Source organism: Cydia fagiglandana, chromosome 4 (assembly GCF_963556715.1).
Source record: "Cydia fagiglandana chromosome 4, ilCydFagi1.1, whole genome shotgun sequence".
In the NCBI taxonomy this organism is placed as follows: Eukaryota; Metazoa; Arthropoda; class Insecta; order Lepidoptera; family Tortricidae; genus Cydia; species Cydia fagiglandana.
In genome coordinates this window covers 1,765,004-1,784,108 of record NC_085935.1, presented here as the reverse complement: position 1 = coordinate 1,784,108, position 19,105 = coordinate 1,765,004, and the positions used below count along the sequence as shown (strand labels likewise).

Here is a 19,105-nt window from a genome sequence, read left to right as displayed (position 1 = left end):
CTAAGTCCCTTCAGAATTTACTTCTAAATTACACTTAATTTCCCTATACTTAAGGTTCACTTTCTAAAAACACCACCGCTTTCTAAGATACTCCCTTACTAAGCAGCGCCTTTATTAATAGCCTATATCTCCAACCAATCCCGTTCTAAATTCAACCTAAACGCATTACAAATAGGGCTCACTTTCGAATAACGCTCAAAGTTATTTTTCACTACACGAGCAAGTAACGTAACAGACGCGACAGTTCTATAGAATTAAGCCCTTTTGGTGCTCAGTATCGTGTTCACTTGTTTTTTATGTACAGTGCGGGTGTGGTTGTATGAGATGGCTTGGGCTAATTGGTAAGGCTGGGCGGGCGGTCGCGAGCGGTTCTGGGCGGTTTATGCTAAGAATATACGGGACAGAGGCATTGGTGGTTTGTACCTACGAGTGTTGGGGTGTTTTTGAGAGGTAGGTACATATATATTTTATTAATTTTTTAAATGGAGATTTTCGTACCCTATAAAATTCAAGAACTTTTTAATGTTGGAAGCTTTCCGTAGGCGTACCATAATTGCGACTATAGGAAGAACCAATTGGTATACAGTATGAAATGACAGCTAACATTCGATGGTAAAGTATAGTACTTCCACTTTTACTCTTACGTACTAAGGTAATCGTTCCTTCGTAAAAGAGTAGGTAATAATAAAAGCGTTTCAGAAATAACCAGTCCTAACAAAAATGATTATTAATCAATCCACTTAGGTACCGGTCAATTAAATAACAAGAAAGCAATTAAAATAAAATAATTATTGTGTCGTATAAAACAAATAACGTTCTACCCACCTACACACACTTTAAATCTATGATAACCAATATTCTTGCCTCACAGAGGCACGCAGCTCGTAGGCACAAACCCGTCCAATCCATCTACTCACATCTATGCCAATTACTGCAACAAGTACCGTCTTCACTCGCAATCCGCAAGCGAGCCGCGATGGACGCGCTCAAGCCTCACTGAGGCCGGCATAGACTATAAAAAAATATTATAATAGACTTGTCACAACTTTTATGGTTTACGAGTTAAGTTAGTTTAACCATGGGTGCAGACAGGCCTAATGGTGTGGCCAATTACTGTAGGAGACCGCCGCAGCGCCCTCTGTTGCAGAAATTGCAGTACGCTATATGGAACCCTGAGGAAGGTACCTTTTTGGGTCGCACGCCGCACAGATGGGGTAAGTTTAGCTTTAAATGAAACTAAGCACCACTTGCACCACCCCACCAGGGGTTAACCGGTTAAACCCACTCACCCTTGCACCCACGGTTAAATCTACTCGAAGGTTAGCTGGAAAAGATCCTTTATAGGGTAAGTTCGTCATTGTACTTCAATTACTGTAATTTATTTTTGTAAACCTGTGTTGTGTACCAGAAAGTGATTACTACTACTAAACCTGGAATTACCATGGTTTAAGTACAGTACAATTCGACACTGGGTTAACGGTTTATCCGGTTAACCCCCGGGATAGTCTGGCAGTGCAAGTGACGCTAAGTGACTAAACACTTGCAGTTTCCCACTAACCCGGTGTCTAACTGTACTGGTAAAGTGGTAACCACGGTAACTCTATGTTTAACCGGTTAACCCTAGATTAGTGAATGGTGCAAGTCGCCCTTAGTGACTAAAATGAATTATGATGGGATGCAGAACTTGATTCTCACAGGCTTGCCTATTTTAAACCAATCGGGGTCGAATAGCTTTGGGAAGAAAAACCTCACAGTTAAATGACCGCTATTGGTTCCTCTACACGATGGGCCAACGCCGGCCACTCCAAGGGACGCAGCCATGCGGTAGAATGAAATAACAATATCACTTGGTCCCTCTAACGCATAAATGCGTCCCTTGGAGTGGCCGGCGTTGGCCCATCGTGTAGAGGAGCCATATAACGCGCCCACGCAAAGAATCGTACGGCATTTTAACCTTTTAACCGCTGTAAGATACATAAAATCAGCCTCATTTCGCCGCGGTCTGATAAATAAGACAAAATTTTGTGTAACATCGAACGGTCGTGGTCGCGGCACGCGCCCCACAAAAGAGTTGAAGTGCCCGTAGTGGCGCGATCGAAGCTGGAACACCCTCAACGTGTAGCCGGTCTTCTGGTGTACATACTCCACCACTTTAGCAGCCGTGGCGGTGTTGCAGGCGTGACCCGCGTGACATATAGCGCCTCGATGCAGCAAACCGCAAGCCGGAATCAGCTGGTTCGGCGGTACCACACAGAGTCTTACATTTTCAGCGCATCACTTTCAAGCTTTCACAAATATAGCTGTTTTAAATTGCATTTGGTATCTACATACTTTAATAACCTATTATAAAACAGGGTTATTTATAATCATTTTAAGGTGTATTAGTTTATAATGATATTAAGGATTTTCAAATATAACATCACAAGCGGCAGCGGTTTAATTGTTTTACAGGTGTTTTCGCGTTTTCTTTGGAAAATACAACGTAGGGATTTTCCATCGCCCTTGGTTGCCTGTCAAACCCACAAATATCTACTGTAACTAAATGTACTAATAAAAACGTCCATTTATTCAGCACTTTCGGCAGTCAATTAGTTTTAGTTTAACGTTAACGACGCCATTAAAGTCAAGAGTTGGCTTGTGGTTGGTATAAAGCAGGCGAATATGAAGGTACCTATATTAAGGTACTTGCAAGTAAACAATCCAAGTTAAAGCTCTCATCGGATCACCTTTAAATCTGTGCGTGCGGAATGCAATAAATAGAGAACATGGCGGAAACGACAAAAAAGGCCGTACAACGACCTCAATGACCACGACTGCTCTGACAAGAGTATCCGACTAAGAAGAAGAAGAAGTAAACAATTGGAAAGCGATTACCTATGTGTATACGGCGACGACATTCGGAAGATTGCGGGTCACTTCTGGATTCTGGATGAGATTGGCTCGGGACCGGGATAAGTGGCGTACTCGAAGAGAGGCCTAATATGCTCAGCAGTGGGCGGTAAAAGGCTGATATGATGATGTGTAGACTAGTCTGTCCGCTTTTCTTAGATCAAGTACTTATATATATACGTCATAGTAAATGTATGGCGAAGTTGATATTAGAATTTAGAATTAGAATTTTTAATTTCGATCGATACTATTTCCACTACCTTCTATTAGACATTACAATTCTACTAATATAATTGAAAACGAGTGGTCAATACCACTAGATTCCCAATTTCTATTGCTCGTACTTCAATAAGTAATAGGATTTCACTGTTTTCCACAGATCTTTGATTGACGAAGTCGAGCGCTAATACTGCTCTTTTGCGTCTTTTGCAATACGGCGAAAAATTTAGACAAACATTAATCTTTGACGTCAACCATTCGCTTTGAACTTCTGTTGCTGACGAAATTCCGTGGTAATATGTACTTTTATATCTTGTTAAAAGCGGTTCTTAAGCTTGTAGGAACCTATATCAGTCGTAAAGGGGCCCACTGATTAACAGTCCGCCGGACGGTATCGGCCTGTCAGTTAGAACAAAATTTTGACAGTTTCGAACAACTGACATGCCGATACCGTCCGGCGGACTGTTAATCAGTGGGCCCCTTAAAGCTGCATGGCGACTTTATCAATTCATTCATAATGTCTCCAATGTCTCCATGCAATTTCGCAGCTTAGGTACTGTAAATCAATTGCTTTTACACATTTTTAAACACATCATCCGTGTATAATAAAATGTACATACCTACTTACCTAGGTAGGTACATGAGTCAGTAATGGATTGTGTATAGGATTTACATGAATCACGCAAAGCGGGTTATTTTGGACTTCAACCAGATCATAGCTAAGATGGATTTACTGCTGAAAGCACTGAAATATTTGCAACGGCTCAAAATATGGTTCTATTATACTTACAGTACCTTTCAGTGACTTTTTTGTTAAAAATAAAACAGCATACCTACTTCCAGTTATTTCATCCCAATGTCATTATCATTAAGTAAATTAGGATTTAATTATTGGATAGGTTCTGAAGATAAATAAATAAATATTATATCAACATTGTTATACAAATTGACTAAGTACCACGGTATTAAGCTCAAGAAGGCTTGTGTTGTGGGTACTCAGACAACGATAAATATAATATAGGTACAAATACTTAAATACATAGAAAACATCCATGACTCAGGAACAAATATCTGTGTTCATCACACAAATAAAAGCCCGGGATTTGAACCCAGGACCATCGGCTTCACATGCAGATAAAATTAGGAAACTTTTGAAACATTAGGCACATTTTTAGTAGCATTGGCATGGTTACCGATTGTCGCACAGTGTTCGAAATCGAAATAAACTACCTAATTCAAAATAGCCCAGCATTATTGGTAGTAAAACCACCGTTTGTACGGTTCCATTAGTTTGGAGTACCTACAGAAGTGCGTCACGAGTTTACGTCTTCCACAAATAGTGGCGACCTCGCAATAGTTTCATACTTCATACATATAATCATAAATACGTGCTGCTTCCGCCCTAGGGAGGAGAATTCCATTTTGCATACTACTTATAAGGTAAACGTCTCAGTGCTCTACGTGCTTTTAAGTTATTAAATAATTACATATATTAAGAACGGGTCACTCACGTATCACGTAGAAAATAGGTACTTAAGTTATGTCCATGCAATATTTGACACCATGCTGTCACAATGTCGATTGTCACCTATTGGGTGTAGCGTAAGTGATCTAGATGTATGAAGGATCAAACTATAGTCCCAGTCGATTCCATGTTATACCTGATTTTCTGTGATATTACTGAATCATTATGCCCACAATCCACAGTAGAAGTTACTAAGTTTATGGCTCCTCTACGCGATGGGCCAGCATGTAGAGAGGGTAATAGTGGTGTCAGATGGCTTATTGCGCGGCGGGATGGCGATGGGATGGCCACGGTATCGCTTTACTGTCTGCACATCAAAGGAAGTGGGCTAGCAATGGTGCGTACGCAGTTACAAGTGACTCATTCCATAGTGCGTGCTCTCTAACATATCATGGCTATTTCGCTGGTCCATCGTGTAGAGTAGAGGAGCGATAACCAATGCATAACCATCTCGCTGGTCCAGCGCTGGGTCATCATGGTAGAGGAGCCATATGAGGTATGAGCCAATTTGATTTCAGAGGGTAAGGTGCTTGTACTATAATTAAGGTATTGGCAGAATACCAGCGATGTGGCTTGCCGCATCACAATGTTGAGCCAGCGCCTTTTCTGTGCCACGACACTTGGCTTCATAATTTTTTAGTGTAATAGTTAATAGTTTTTAGTAATTAAGTTGTTTTGCATGTTCTTGTCTTGTACTTTTTCAATGCCGTGTATGTTGTGGGTATGAATAAAGAAATTATCTATCTATCCATCTATTTATAATTTATGTATGTATACCTAGCAATGTACAAATTGCAGAACATTCCCAAAAAGCGGAAATGTTCTCGAGAATGTTCTCAGAACATTCCTGCAACATGGAAATTATTGTTTAAACAAGAGAATATACTTGAAATAAAGTTTAAATAGGCATAACTTAAAACTAAATGTTATTATGCATATATTATTGTCTATTACAGTTAGCTATTTTGTTGATGTGATAAGTTTACCAATAAATTGCTTAAATTCTCACTGTATTTCAGAGAACATTTCGACTTTCGACAATTTTTTCCAAAAAAATTTTTTTTTCTTTATTAGAATCTAGAGGCCTCTATCTCCCGCCATGCCAAATCTCAGCGCGCTCGGACCAACTTGAAAAAAATTAAAAAAAAAGTCGGCCATTTTGATTTTTTTTAATGCAGTTTGTTTTGTCTCGGGGCCCTCTATGACATTTGGTCGAGCACCCCCCACCTATCACGCACCGTTTAAAAGTTGCCATACAAAATAAAAGTGGCCAGTTTTCCCGCAAATGTAGCATTTTTCCAAAAATAATTTTTTCATAGGTATCTAGGGGACCCCAAGATTCCGTGACCAAAATTTCAGCGCGCTAGGACAACATTAAAAAAAAAAAAAAAAAAAGTCGGCCATATTGAATAAAAATGGCGGCGTCACAAACTGCCAGGGTCCCTCTATGACATTTGGTCGAGCACCCCCCAACTAAGTCTGACCGTTTGGCCGGGCCGTCATACATTTTTCTGACCGGAAGCGGACGACCAAAAGTCGGAATTTTCTGGCGGTAAGGACTACACCTAAACTATCGTGAATATACATGGTATAAACTACGATAAATAAATAAATTCTCGTTCTCGAGAACATTCTCAGAAGTTACCGAGAAATTCTCATGTGGAAAGTTTCGCAACTTTGGAAAGTTCTCGTGCGTGCATTGCTATGTATACCTAAAAAGACTTTGTCAAATAATTAATAAAATGTAACAAGAATCAAACCCGACTCTTTCCACAAATAGTCTAACTTACCGCCCCACCACGACACCACTTATCACTACACAACGATACATTATACCATTTATACCCGTGTGATAATGTGTACATTATTATGAATTATCAGGAAACACGTAAAGTGATGCTAAATAGTCGACAAGGCTTTGTACCCTAATAATACGACAAAAACGCTGTTTACAGTACTCATTAGTATGAATGGACTTGAAAGTAGAACCGTAAAAACTGAAAACTGGGGCCTTATTCGACATGCCACTTTTGACGTCGCATGTTGAACTTCCGTTGAATGAATCATTACTTGTCAAAATTTGACATTAGCAATCCACACTTAAAGTAATAATAAAACAAAGTTGTTTTTTGTTAAATTATTGGTTGTACCAAATGAACTATCCGCACTTGATGAACTTCAACTGTTGAATTGAAGTTTACGCAAAGTTCGACAGTTGTACATGTCGAATAAGGCCCCTGAACATTTTGATTTGTATTCACAAAGTTATGCCAGTGGTATTTCACTCAGTGCCTGTTCAAGCAGTCATTAAGGCACAATCTAATGGGTTAAAACTAGGAAGTAAAATAATGCTTCCTATCTATAGTTTTTAAGACAAGAAGAGTTACCTACTTTCGCATTTATAATATTAAATAGGTATACCAAAGCTTCATAGATGTGATGTGCCAATAGTTAGTTTTCCATACCTCTCGACCTCGACCTTCCATCAACTTAACGCCCAGCAATAAACCCACCAGTGACCGCAATCGATATCCCAAACTGAAATAGAGTCGGACTGTTTACTTTGCCGCGCGAATCTATAGCTCGATGTAGTTCGGTTTCAATTAGGAACTCGTACTTTAAACGCCACAGTTAGCACCATCCCACTAACCCGGGGTTAACCGGTTAAACCGTTAACCCAGTGTCAAATTGTACTGGTAGCCATGGTAACTGTAACTACAGGTTTAATCGGTTAACCCTGGGTTAGTGAATGGTGCAAGTGGCCCTTATTAGCCCTTAGGGGTCTGATGACAATCGTTGATAGAAAACGACAATAATATGAAAACAATCGTGACTTATAGTTCGTTTTATTAGCATTAGAAAGAAGTTGCAAGAAGGTAAACGATCTTGACATGTCATTTAACTGAAAAACGCTTTTTAAAAATCAAAAACGATTACTTATTATGAAAGCAGAAGAATATAAATGATCGTATTAGATTCATAATTGTTACATATTTAACGTAACTTATTTTCAATTAAAAGACACATCAAGATGGTTTACCTTATTTCTAATGGTAAAAGAACTAACTATAGCAATTGTCATTCAGATACATTTTTTCTGTTCGTTGGCGTATCGATGTAGTTATTCTACGATTGTTAACCGAGATGAAGATCGTACAATATCGATTATCGAGATATCGACAATAGCTGTAGCCCCAATAAACTGAAATAGTTATGGTCTTACCGACACTGTTTACTTTGCCTACACAAATCTATAGATTCGAGCTATAGTACGATGTAGGTACTTTGGTTTCAATTACTTGCCACACCTGAGGGCCTACCACGTTCGACGTGTTACCTCCCTGTCACGCTTACGTACGAATTTACAAGTGAAACAGAGAGACAACACATCGAACGTGGTTCGCGATAGGCCCTCTGAATATTTATCTCCGTTTACAGGGTTTAACGTAGTGTTTCATTCTCTTCGATACCTATAATACCGATCTATCTATCGGCAATATCGGCACACGCACACATGCCGTAATAATGAGAGTGATTTTGAAAGTGTCCTTTCTTCGTACGCAAGTTTAAAGGTGGCCACTGACGAGCCTTCCAACAGTCCAAATAGGGTAGCTGCAATCCAAAATCAGTCCGAGAATGTCAAAAACGTACAATGTTTAATATTAGGATGCCGTCCATTTGGATGAATCCATTGTCATCATCATCATCTCAGCCATAAGACGTCCACTGCTGAACATAGGCCTCCCCCTTGGCCCTCCATACGTGCCGGTTGGAAGCGACCCGCATCCAGCGTCTTCCGGCGACCTCAACCATTGTAACGGCATCCATTTGGAAGGCTCGTCAGTGGCCTGCTTAACAGTCAATTGCACAATTGCCCAAAAAGTTTCATCAAAAGTTTTATCAGATGCAGATCAAATTCAACGATTTACTCGGCAAGATAAGTACTCTAAGGTAATAAAATAGTTACATAGAACAGTTTTAGGAGTTCATAAAATGTTGTTTCATGTTGCTATTTGTAAAAGTCGGCAGTGTAAATAAATCGCAGGTTTGTAAATTATATTTAAACGCCGCCAACGATATGATTTACACTAGAGTTTTGTTTGTTTATCGCGTATTATATTTGTTTATGTAAAAAAATCAGCGAGGCCGCGCAGGAAAGATGTTGGTTTTCTATTTCGGTTGCGCTACTATACCTAGTGTAGGTAGCCTAGAATCTAGCGATAAGGTATTAAAGTTTAAAAAAATAAAACAAAACCTCCATAGAATTGGTGTGGAGATGTTGCTGTTACTGTTTGAATCTGAATAGGTACAGTCGCCATCGTATATATTGGAGCGGCCACGGTGTTCATAATATCTGAACACGCACGCACTCTTACGCCTTGACAATAGAGGCGTGTTCAGTATTTGTGAACGCCTTAGCCGCTCCGATCTTTCTGATGGCGACTGTAAACACAGCTGAAAAAAATACACTGTTCCAGCTGTGTAGGTACCCACTTTTGCAACTCGCTGTAACTATATCATTTTTTTCAGAATTCATACAAAATTAAAAAGGACCATACACAGATTTAGTATATATGAACGAGCAATTAAGGACCTAGTGATTTTTTAATTTCCAGGTGTAATCGGGCTGATCTACCTGGTGATGTACATCTGCATCATCATCTTCTTCTCCATCTGCATGTGCGGGCTGCTGGCCACCATGGACGAGCGTGAGCCTTACTTCCAGCTCGCTGACTCCATCATAGGTAACTTGGAGCTTTACATAAAAGGGGGGCTATAAGATATGATATGATAAGATAAGATAGATTGAAAGAGAAGAGATTCATTTTATTGAAAAATATCCAAAAAATTAAAACAATCATAACACGCTTGAATAGTTACTTTTACTTAAATATATTATAAACTAGCTGTTGCCCGCGACTTCGTCCGCGTGGAATCTTATCTTCAACATTTTACATCTTTATAGTACCTATAATTTTCATATCCAAGCAATGTTGAAATTAAGTACTTTTCTTTTTTAGCAAGTTGTATGAAGTTTTAAGTCAACTGGATTTTGATGTTGGTTGCTGAAATTACTTTTTTTGTATTCTCATAATAGGTACCTATGCCCTTATACAAAGATTCAAGTTCCGCATTCTGCACTCACAAAATTTCTGATCTCCATACAAACTTTCAACCCCTTTCTCACCACCTTGGGGGATGATTTTCAAAAATGCTTGAATTAGTTTTCATGTTTTTTAATTTAATACCTTTTTTTTGCAAAAAGTTCAAGTTCCTAGCTTAAAATTAAATTTACACCCCAAGACGAATTTTCATCCCCTTTTTAAACCCCTTAGGGCTTGAATTTCCAAAATTGTTGCAATTACTTTTCTTGTAATCGGCTAATATGTCTTTCTAAGAAGTTTCAAAGTATTTGTAATGGATTCAAACTTTGAACCCCATTTTAACCCTGCTAGGGGATGAATTTTAGAAATCGCTGAAATCACTTTTATTATCATCTAATAATATCCCCAAATATAAAGATTCAAATCCCGCGCTCGAAAAAATTTATGATATCCATACAAACTTTCAACCCCGTTTTCACCACCATAGGGGATGAATTTTACAAAACGCTGAAATTACTTTTATTGTCTTCTAATAATATCCCCAAATACAAAGATTCAGGTCCCGCGCTCGTAAAAATTTTTGATATCCATACAAACTTTCAACCTCTTTTTCACCACCTTGAGGGATGAATTTTCTAAAACGCTGAAATTAGTTTTCTTGTTTTTGAATAATATATCATTTAACGAAGTTTCAAATTCGTAGCTCAAAAAAAAACTTTAACCCCATACAAACTTTCATCCCCTTTTTAACCCTATTAGGGGATGAATTTTACAAAACGCTGAAATTACTTTTATTGTCTTCTAATAATATCTCTAAATACAAAGATTCAAGTCCCGCGCTCGAAAAAATGTTTGATATCCATACAAACTTTCCACCCCTTTTTCACTACTTTAGGGGTTGAATTTTCAAAAACGCTTAAATTAGTTTTCTTGTATTTTAATGATATATCTTTTTACGAAGTTTCAAATTCCTAGCTCAAAAGAAAACTTTAACCCCATACAAACTTTCATCCCCTTTTTAACCCTGTTAGGGGATGAATTTTACAAAACGCTGAAATTACTTTTATTGTCTTCTAATAATATCCCCAAATACAAAGATTCAAATCCCGCGCTCGAAATTTTTTTTGATATTAATACAAACTTTCAACCCCTTTTTCACCACCTTGGGGGATGAATTTTCTAAAACGCTGAAAGTGTTTTCTTGTATTTGAATTTGATACTTTTTTACAAAGTTTCAAGTTCCTAGCTTAAAATAAAATTTGCACCCGAAGACGAACTTTCATCCCCTTTTTAACCCCCTTAGGGGTTGAATTTCCAAAAACGTTGCAATCACTTTTTTTGTAATCGGCTATTTTGCCTTTCTACGAAGTTTCAAAGCATTTGTAATGGATTAAAATTTTCAACCCCTTTTTAACCCTGTTAGGGGATGAATTTTACAAAACGCTGAAATTACTTTTCCTGTCTTCTAATAATATCCCTAAATACAAAGATTCAAGTCCCGCGCTCGAAATTTTTTTTGATATTAATACAAACTTTCAACCCCTTTTTCACCACCTTGGGGGATGAATTTTCTAAAACGCTGAAAGTGTTTTCTTGTATTTGAATTTGATACTTTTTTACAAAGTTGCAAGTTCCTAGCTTAAAATAAAATTTGCACCCGAAGACGAACTTTCATCCCCTTTTTAACCCCCTTAGGGGTTGAATTTCCAAAAACGTTGCAATCACTTTTTTTGTAATCGGCTATTTTGCCTTTCTACGAAGTTTCAAAGCATTTGTAATGGATTAAAATTTTCAACCCCTTTTTAACCCTGTTAGGGGATGAATTTTACAAAACGCTGAAATTACTTTTCCTGTCTTCTAATAATATCCCTAAATACAAAGATTCAAGTCCACCACTTGAAAATTTTTTCGATATCCATACAAACTTTCAACCCCTTTTTCACCACCTTAGGGGATGAATTTTCAAAAACGCTGAAATTAGTTTTCTTGTATTTGAATAATATATCTTTTTACGAAGTTTCAAATTCCTAGCTTAAAAGAAAACTTTAACCCCATACAAACTTTCATCCCCTTTTTAACCCCCTTAGGGGTTGAATTTCTCAAAATCGCTTCTTATCTCTTGTACACTTTATAAATGCAATCTGGTGTGCAAATTTCAACTTTCTGGCTTTTGTAGTTTCGGCTCTGCGTTGATGAATCAGTCAGTCAGTCAGTCAGGACACTTGCGTTTATATATATAGATAGATAGATAGATGTACAATCATGGTTTAGAAATTAAAAAGAAAACATAAAAAAAAGATCTTGCTATGATGGATTTGGCGAAATAAAAATGATTATTGCAAAAAAAAAAACTTAGACTTACACTAAAGGATGACTCACGTTAGACCGGGCAGTGTCCGGGCCGGAGCTTGGGGAGTTTACTTTTTCTATGACATGACAGGTGATCACGTGACGCTTTCCATAGAAAAAGATGCGCCTGAAGCTCCGGCCCGGACACTGCCCGGTCAGGCCCGGTCTAACGTGAGTCATCCTTTACATAACTTTTGTTTTTTATTTTATAAAACCATAAACATAATTAAAAACAAACTTAGAATAAAATTAACCTAAAATTATAAAACTACCTAAAAAACTAAAACTAATACCTAAAAAAAAATATATATAACATAATGTGGGTGATCTAGCCGAATATGTATATATTAGGCTAGATCACCCAGGTCCGAACCCTGTGGAAGGGTTCCCATAAGGCTGGCTGCGTTCCCCCTTTGGATGACTATGCCGATCCGTTGGGCGAGGAACGAACCAGCCCTACGGTCCCCGGTGACCTCAAATATTTTTTTGGAAAGTTGCCGAACTAGTTTATGGGCCCCTGGGCACCACGGTCCCAGAGTTTCGGCTGCAAATGCCGCAAATATACTTTTGTTTGAGGTTCATGTAAAACATATACAAAAGTGTCCTGAGTCTATGCTGTCTGCACTTTGCCGCTTGCCGCCCCGCTAAACGTTACACTGGAAACTGGCCATTCAGGTCATACCTATTCCAAGAAGACATTGGAATTGTTTCGATGAGCCTTTAATCGGCTTCTACTAATCAGATCACGTATTCCCAATTCTAATTCCGCCACATCAATCACCAATCAGATTCTATTTTCCAGGAGCCAACCCCGGCATGGGACATCGTCCGCTGCTGTACGAGGAAGGGGCTCTCATCTGGTACGATGCCGACAATGACACGCAGATCAAGAGATACGTCGATAACATCAACGAGTTTCTCGCACGTAAGTTTTTGTTCCCCGCAGTTGACAGACAGAGCTGCCGGCCTAGCCAAGATGACAATCGGTATCGCTTCGACAACGAAATACTTTGTGTCTCTCTATCACTCTTCCTTATTAGTGCGACAGTGACAGTTGCGTTTCGATCGGTACGCAGTTGCGTTTCGATGTGGGTGTCTCGGGTAAATACGAGTAAATTGTGTAAATACGAAATATATTTATACTTACCCTACCTCTGCCTATCTTTCAATTTTGTGGATCCAAACTATCGTCGTAATTTTATATTAGAAGGAAGAACGTAGGCACCTATCGCTAGCGGACATCTGTCATTCTATCCTTCCAGACGGATATGATGGTCGTTCTTGTCTACGTGACAGCGTGATAAAACGGTGTCCGTCACTTTCTATCCCGCAGTGTTAAAAAGTGACAGTTATTTTATCACGTGGATAAAACCATCCGTAATACGCCCGGAGTCTTTTACTACAGTCAGTTCAGTTCATACCTGAGATCTGAAGAAATAAAACGAACACTCAATAGAGGCAGTGTGTCCATCGAACTCGATTCTTACCGGCTTGCAATCGATAAAAAAATAGTTCTTTATTCTCTAGGTACATATCTGAGAAAAAACAGGTCATTAGCTACATCCTGCTCAACAGGCGTTTTTACTTTTACCCACCACCACTTATTCCTGCATACCGATACCTAATGTACCTACCCTTGACGACGAAATATTCTAATTCCAGCATACGAGAACAAATCTCTCCTCGCCAACGGCGGAGTAAACCAGATAGACTGTGGGACCGTAAAGCCTCCTCGGGCCGAAGTCTGCTCCTTCAGCACCGATCAGCTCGGAGACTGCTCTGCTGCGAATGGATTCGGGTACAGCAATAGGATGCCGTGCCTCATCATCAAACTTAATAGGGTGTGTAAAACTATCAGCAAAAAATAATGTAGGTAATGTGGTGAACAGCAACGTCTGCTAATGAAACCACAAAAGATCATTGTTCGCAGAATCGCGATTTCAAGTCTTGCACTAGGCGGTGTTTTTTTTCAAACATTTCTGCGGTGAGGCGTTCCAAATCTATCCTAACTACCTATAGTTAGGATAGTTGTATGTAATTAATTTCCTGAATAAAACAAGAGCGTAGTACATGTATGTACAATTTGAACACCACACGCAACCAAGTGTTATTTATACGTTATACGTCATAATTTCATAGAAGTTTGACGTTTAAATTAACACTTGTACTGCTTATGCAATCAAAATCGTTGCAGACTTGTTTTGGTCTGACTCTTAGTTACTTCTGAAAGTAAGTTTCACCGCTTCTGCAAGCGTTCACTCTATCCACGAACGCGTGTAACTCCAGAGTGGCCAAGAGTTGCCTACCCTTAACCTCCAGCCGCCCATACGTCAAACCGTGCCAAGCAAAATTAAATTTTATTTTGTCAACACAAAGTTCAAATTAGAATGGAACAGGAGACCTTTTTATAGGTCTCTGGGCGGCTAGAGGTTAAAATCTTTACATGCCTTTTGTGAAGGATTCCATGGTTCTTCTAGAACTGAAGCATGTATTTTGCATGCAGATATACAACTGGAACCCCGAGTTCTTCGATGACCCCAATGAGCTGCCGCCAGACATGCCTCCTGATATCACGAACTATATCAACTCCACTACCTCTCCTCGAGAAGTAAGCCACTTTTACTGGTCTTCTTTAAAAATATGATAAATAAATAATAAATCATTATAGGACGTTCTTAAACAAATTGACTAAGGTGAACGTAGTAGTTCAATAGATGACACCTTACTACCTCTATTGACAATGACTTAAGTTTCAAGATGACATGTAGGTACTGGGACCGCGTCGAGCACCAGTACGTTTACCTTACCACGGTCTTCAGAGCAGTTTTCGACCACTTATGTTTAACCGGTGACAATGCTGTAAGATTATGCTGACATGACTTCGAGCCTGATTTAATGCTGAATTCCACCTGATTTATTTAACTAGCCTTGATGAGAAGTAGATAGTAGTATAGTAGAAATCGGTGGCGTCGAGCTAACGGAAGTTGCTGAAATTAGAGACCTTGGAGTTACACTTGACAGTGAATTGAAATTCAATGCACACATTGACGCAGCAGTTAAAAAGGCTGCACAAATGCTTGGCTTTATAAGGAGAAACTCTAGTGGTTTTAGACAGGAACAAACTAAAATTATTTTATATAACACCCTTGTACGTAGCCACCTAGAATCCGCCTCAATAGTATGGAGCCCCTACTATCATGTTCACTCACAGCGTATTGAAAGTATACAGAGAGCATTCACAAGACATCTTGCATTTCACACACCTGGATTTTCACACAGAAATACCTATGACTGCCGGCTTGCTAGATACAAAATGCACAGCTTACGTGATCGGCGCCGAATGCTAGACTTGTGCTTCCTACACAAGGTAGTCAACGGAAAGCTAAATTGCAGCAAACTACTCGAAAAAATATCGTTCACCACTCCCCACAACTACCCGCGGCGGCCTATAGCTAAACCCTTTTCTATACCGGTTACCAGGACAAATATTGGTCTGCAGGCCCCCGTGGTACGAATATGCTCGAGTTACAACAGTCTTACCATTCACAAAAGTTCCATTGACATCTTTCATGACCGTCTACCCACATTTAAATCTAAGATATTGCCAAAAATAATATTTAGTTCCAAGAAATAGGTATAATCTGTATTAAATTATTAGTATTTGTAATTATTTGTTTAAGGATTGTCGCAAAATTGTAAATAATGTATATAGGTATTAGTTAATTATTTAAAATTTAATGTTTTTTATGTTTTTATAGTTTAAATTCGTTCCCAATATTACTTAGACAACGCTATGTACTCCATAATTGTCGTACTGTATCAGGTGAAGTACTTTGGTTCTATTGTAATGCAACATATGTAATACATACGATGTGGTTGTACTTAATAAATAAAATAAAATAAAAATAAAGTAGATGACAGTTTAAAGAAAAATTGTTTGATTATGATTACCTACCGAGCTTCCGTTCTGAGAAGAAACAAACCGGTTTAAAAAGTTATTTTATCGTAACATCGCCTACACCTCGATATAGGTCTGTGGCCTACACTGTTAACCTGTCCATCGGTGGACCTTATGCATTTTGTAATAAGGTCTACCAATATACAGCTAAAAGTGTTGCTGTTCGTATTATGTATGGTTCAATATTTCAAATTCTGATATCGTATTGTTTTAAACTTCTTCCAGCGTCGCAGAGTATGGGTTTCGTGCAAAGGCGAGCGGCCGGCGGACGTCGAAGCTTTGGGTCCACTCCGTTACTTCCCGTACCCAGGCCTGGACGAGACCTTCTTCCCGTATGACAATACACCTGGATATCTCAGCCCGCTGGTGGCCGTGCAACTTCTTAAGCCGAAATGTATGTGTAGGAATTTTTGAGGGCCTCTGGCGTGATAACGTTACATTCGTATATCGCTAAAAATCGTGGGTGAAACCTCGGTTGTGTTGATCAGAAATAAAACGTCAGAAAAAAACCGCATAGGCCGCAGATCGCTCGCCACTGAGGCCATAATCCATACTACCCCGGCTAATATAAATTTCTGTCTGTCTCCTTCTTCCTTCTTCCTCGCTTTATCCCGGCATTGTTTTATTATTATTTTTGCTTATGTATGTAAATTCAATGTTGACGTGTAAAAGTATTTGCTGAATAAATGTTGAAGTTTGAAGTTTTGCCACGTCTGTCTGTTACCGGTAAACCAAGATGAAATTTGTTTGGGAGATAGTTTGCCCGGGGAAGGGCATAGGATAGTTTTTAAACAATCATCATCATTTCACGCAGAAGTTGCGGGCAGAGGGTAGTAATAACTAATAAGTAATGTTATTTTTCCAGTGAACCAGATCATCAACATCCGCTGCCGGGCCTGGGCCCACAACATACAGTTCACCGAGAGCCTGAAGGAGCGTCTCGGCTCCACTCATCTCGAGATCATGATCGACTGAGACCCTGGATAGCTATACGATGTCATCGGAGACGTCAACAAATTATATCATCATCAGTGGTGTAGCATCATCTAGCTGTGGGCGAAAATCACATCTGCGAGGCCCTTTTCAATGTGTTTTCCGAAGGTTAACTTAATAAAAAGTTGGTTTTGCGAGGCCGCCGTAAGTGCGAGGCCGTGGGCGAAGACCACCATTTGCCCACGCCTACCTACGCCACTGATCATCATCATATCGACTGAAAGTCGTTAACTGCTGGATTTAAACCTCCAAGACAACCGATCGTGCGTTTCCCTACTCTAATGGTTCCCTGAGAAATTGGCCTACCGCCATGATTGTAAACTTGTAAAATCTAGAATCGTTATCTGCCCCTCTATCACTCTTGCATATTCGAGCGACCGAGAGGAAAATAACGTTTTCCGAATTTTCGATGTTGGCTTCCGGAAATTGCATTTTAATCTAAAGCGGGAATCATTAGCGTGAGATTTTATGGAAATGAAAAAGAATAATTGAGGTCAGTTATAAGAAAATAGTATTTTTTAAAGCTATTTAGTATGTATGATATTGTGAACAAGGCCATTCCACGAAGACAATAATACTAAATAGCTTTTAAAAATCACCAAGTCAATTTCTGATGGCGTTTCCGATGCTAAAAATAAATGTGTGTTCCATTATGTGCCTTGCTTTTATAAAATTGTCAAAAAAGGACATAGATCCTTTTAGGATGTGTAGTTACTAAAGGTGCCAGAGCCTATTAAGGCTGAATTTAAATTTTGGATCTCATGGCACTTTCTCTATGTCAAGTAGGGTGACTGCAATAGTTATTGACCACTACATAATAATTGGCCACTCTTAACAATAAAACTTCAAGTGGCTTGTTTCTTTCTGATTTATGGACAAATTTCTATGTATTGTATAGTGGCCAATAACTATAATACCAGTCACCCTACCTAGTTGAGCATCGAATAAAATTGGTGTTATATTTGTTGTACTACTTGTACTTATGTATAAACTACGTTTTTATATTCCATACTAAAATGACATTTTGATTGGCTATTTACTACGTACCATCCAATCATTTCATCAATTTAATTTCAGTATCATTTCGTATCATGTCATCAGTATCATGTCATCATTGGCCTGTCAGATCAATAAGATGATGATTTGGGGATTTTAATATTGATTGTCAAGGTATGAAATGGCACATAAATTAAATTCTTTTACTGTACCAATATGACAGTTTGGTTGGGTAAACAGATTGATAGAATTGAAACCAATGGCTGATTGAATTGAAATTAATTGAATTGAATTGGTTGGAATTAATTTAGAAAAATCATGTTTATACCTGTTATATAAAAACAAGGCTAAATGTCTAGATGATCGGCAGATAAATAGGTTGGTAAAACATTTACATATCCTAAACTAGAAATATTGCTTATAAGGCGGTGCATGATAGTCAGAAAAATAATTTTACAAGATTTTTACTAATTTCATCCTCTAAGGGGCCAAATATTTTTGGAGATATTTAAACATGTTTTCTTGACAGTTTTACACTTATGTACTTATTTGCGAATGTACTTTTTTAAAGGCAGGGGTAACTTAATAATCTGGGAATCAGATTAGTAGGTACAGAATCAGAAAGGTAAAATAGGTACCTACCTAAACAGAATTTTGGGTAAACGTTTTTTATGCATTGAAGTCACATTTTATTTTTGTTCAATATTTTTTCCTAGGTACAGGCAAATAATTAACACACACATTATAATTTTCATTTTGCCTACCTTTTTGCCTACCCATTTTATACTTTGTCACAGTGATATCAACATCAAACATCAACATTTATTCAGCTAATAGGCCACAAGGGCACTTTTACACGTCAACATTGAATTTACACAAGCAAAAATAATAACATCAACAATTTTATAAAATAAAACTAACAATTCAATCTAACGTATTACAATTACTAAGAGATGTATATGGTCGCTTAATGTCGAATTACATACAAAATACAGATACAAAACACACAAAAAAATCTATAATAGTATGAGGTCTCTCTAGCGACCTTCATATTGATTGTCACTGTGACAA

At 38.4% G+C, this 19,105-nt stretch overlaps 1 protein-coding gene across 1 annotated transcript; it reads left to right on the top strand.

Moving 5' to 3' along the window:
- The first annotated feature begins 1,054 nt into the window (after window positions 1-1,054).
- On the top strand, window positions 1,055-17,094 carry LOC134663448 (sodium/potassium-transporting ATPase subunit beta-2-like). The gene is made up of 7 exons (XM_063519818.1): window positions 1,055-1,214; window positions 9,250-9,378; window positions 12,890-13,012; window positions 13,750-13,928; window positions 14,591-14,695; window positions 16,271-16,439; window positions 16,911-17,094. The coding sequence occupies exons 1-7, from the start codon at window positions 1,079-1,081 to the stop codon at window positions 17,018-17,020; spliced, it is 951 nt and encodes a 316-aa protein (XP_063375888.1). The 5' UTR covers window positions 1,055-1,078; the 3' UTR covers window positions 17,021-17,094.
- Window positions 17,095-19,105: the final 2,011 nt, after the last annotated feature.

What these genes read in the sequence shown, in the direction of transcription:
- LOC134663448 (XM_063519818.1), top strand. Translation starts at nt 1,079, where the DNA reads ATGGGTGCAGACAGGCCTAATGGTGTGGCCAATTACTGTAGGAGACCG. An exon ending in TCGCACGCCGCACAGATGGG is followed by an intron (nt 1,215 to 9,249) that starts GTAAGTTTAGCT and finishes TTTAATTTCCAG; the next exon opens with GTGTAATCGGGCTGATCTAC. An exon ending in GCAACTTCTTAAGCCGAAAT is followed by an intron (nt 16,440 to 16,910) that starts GTATGTGTAGGA and finishes TTATTTTTCCAG; the next exon opens with TGAACCAGATCATCAACATC.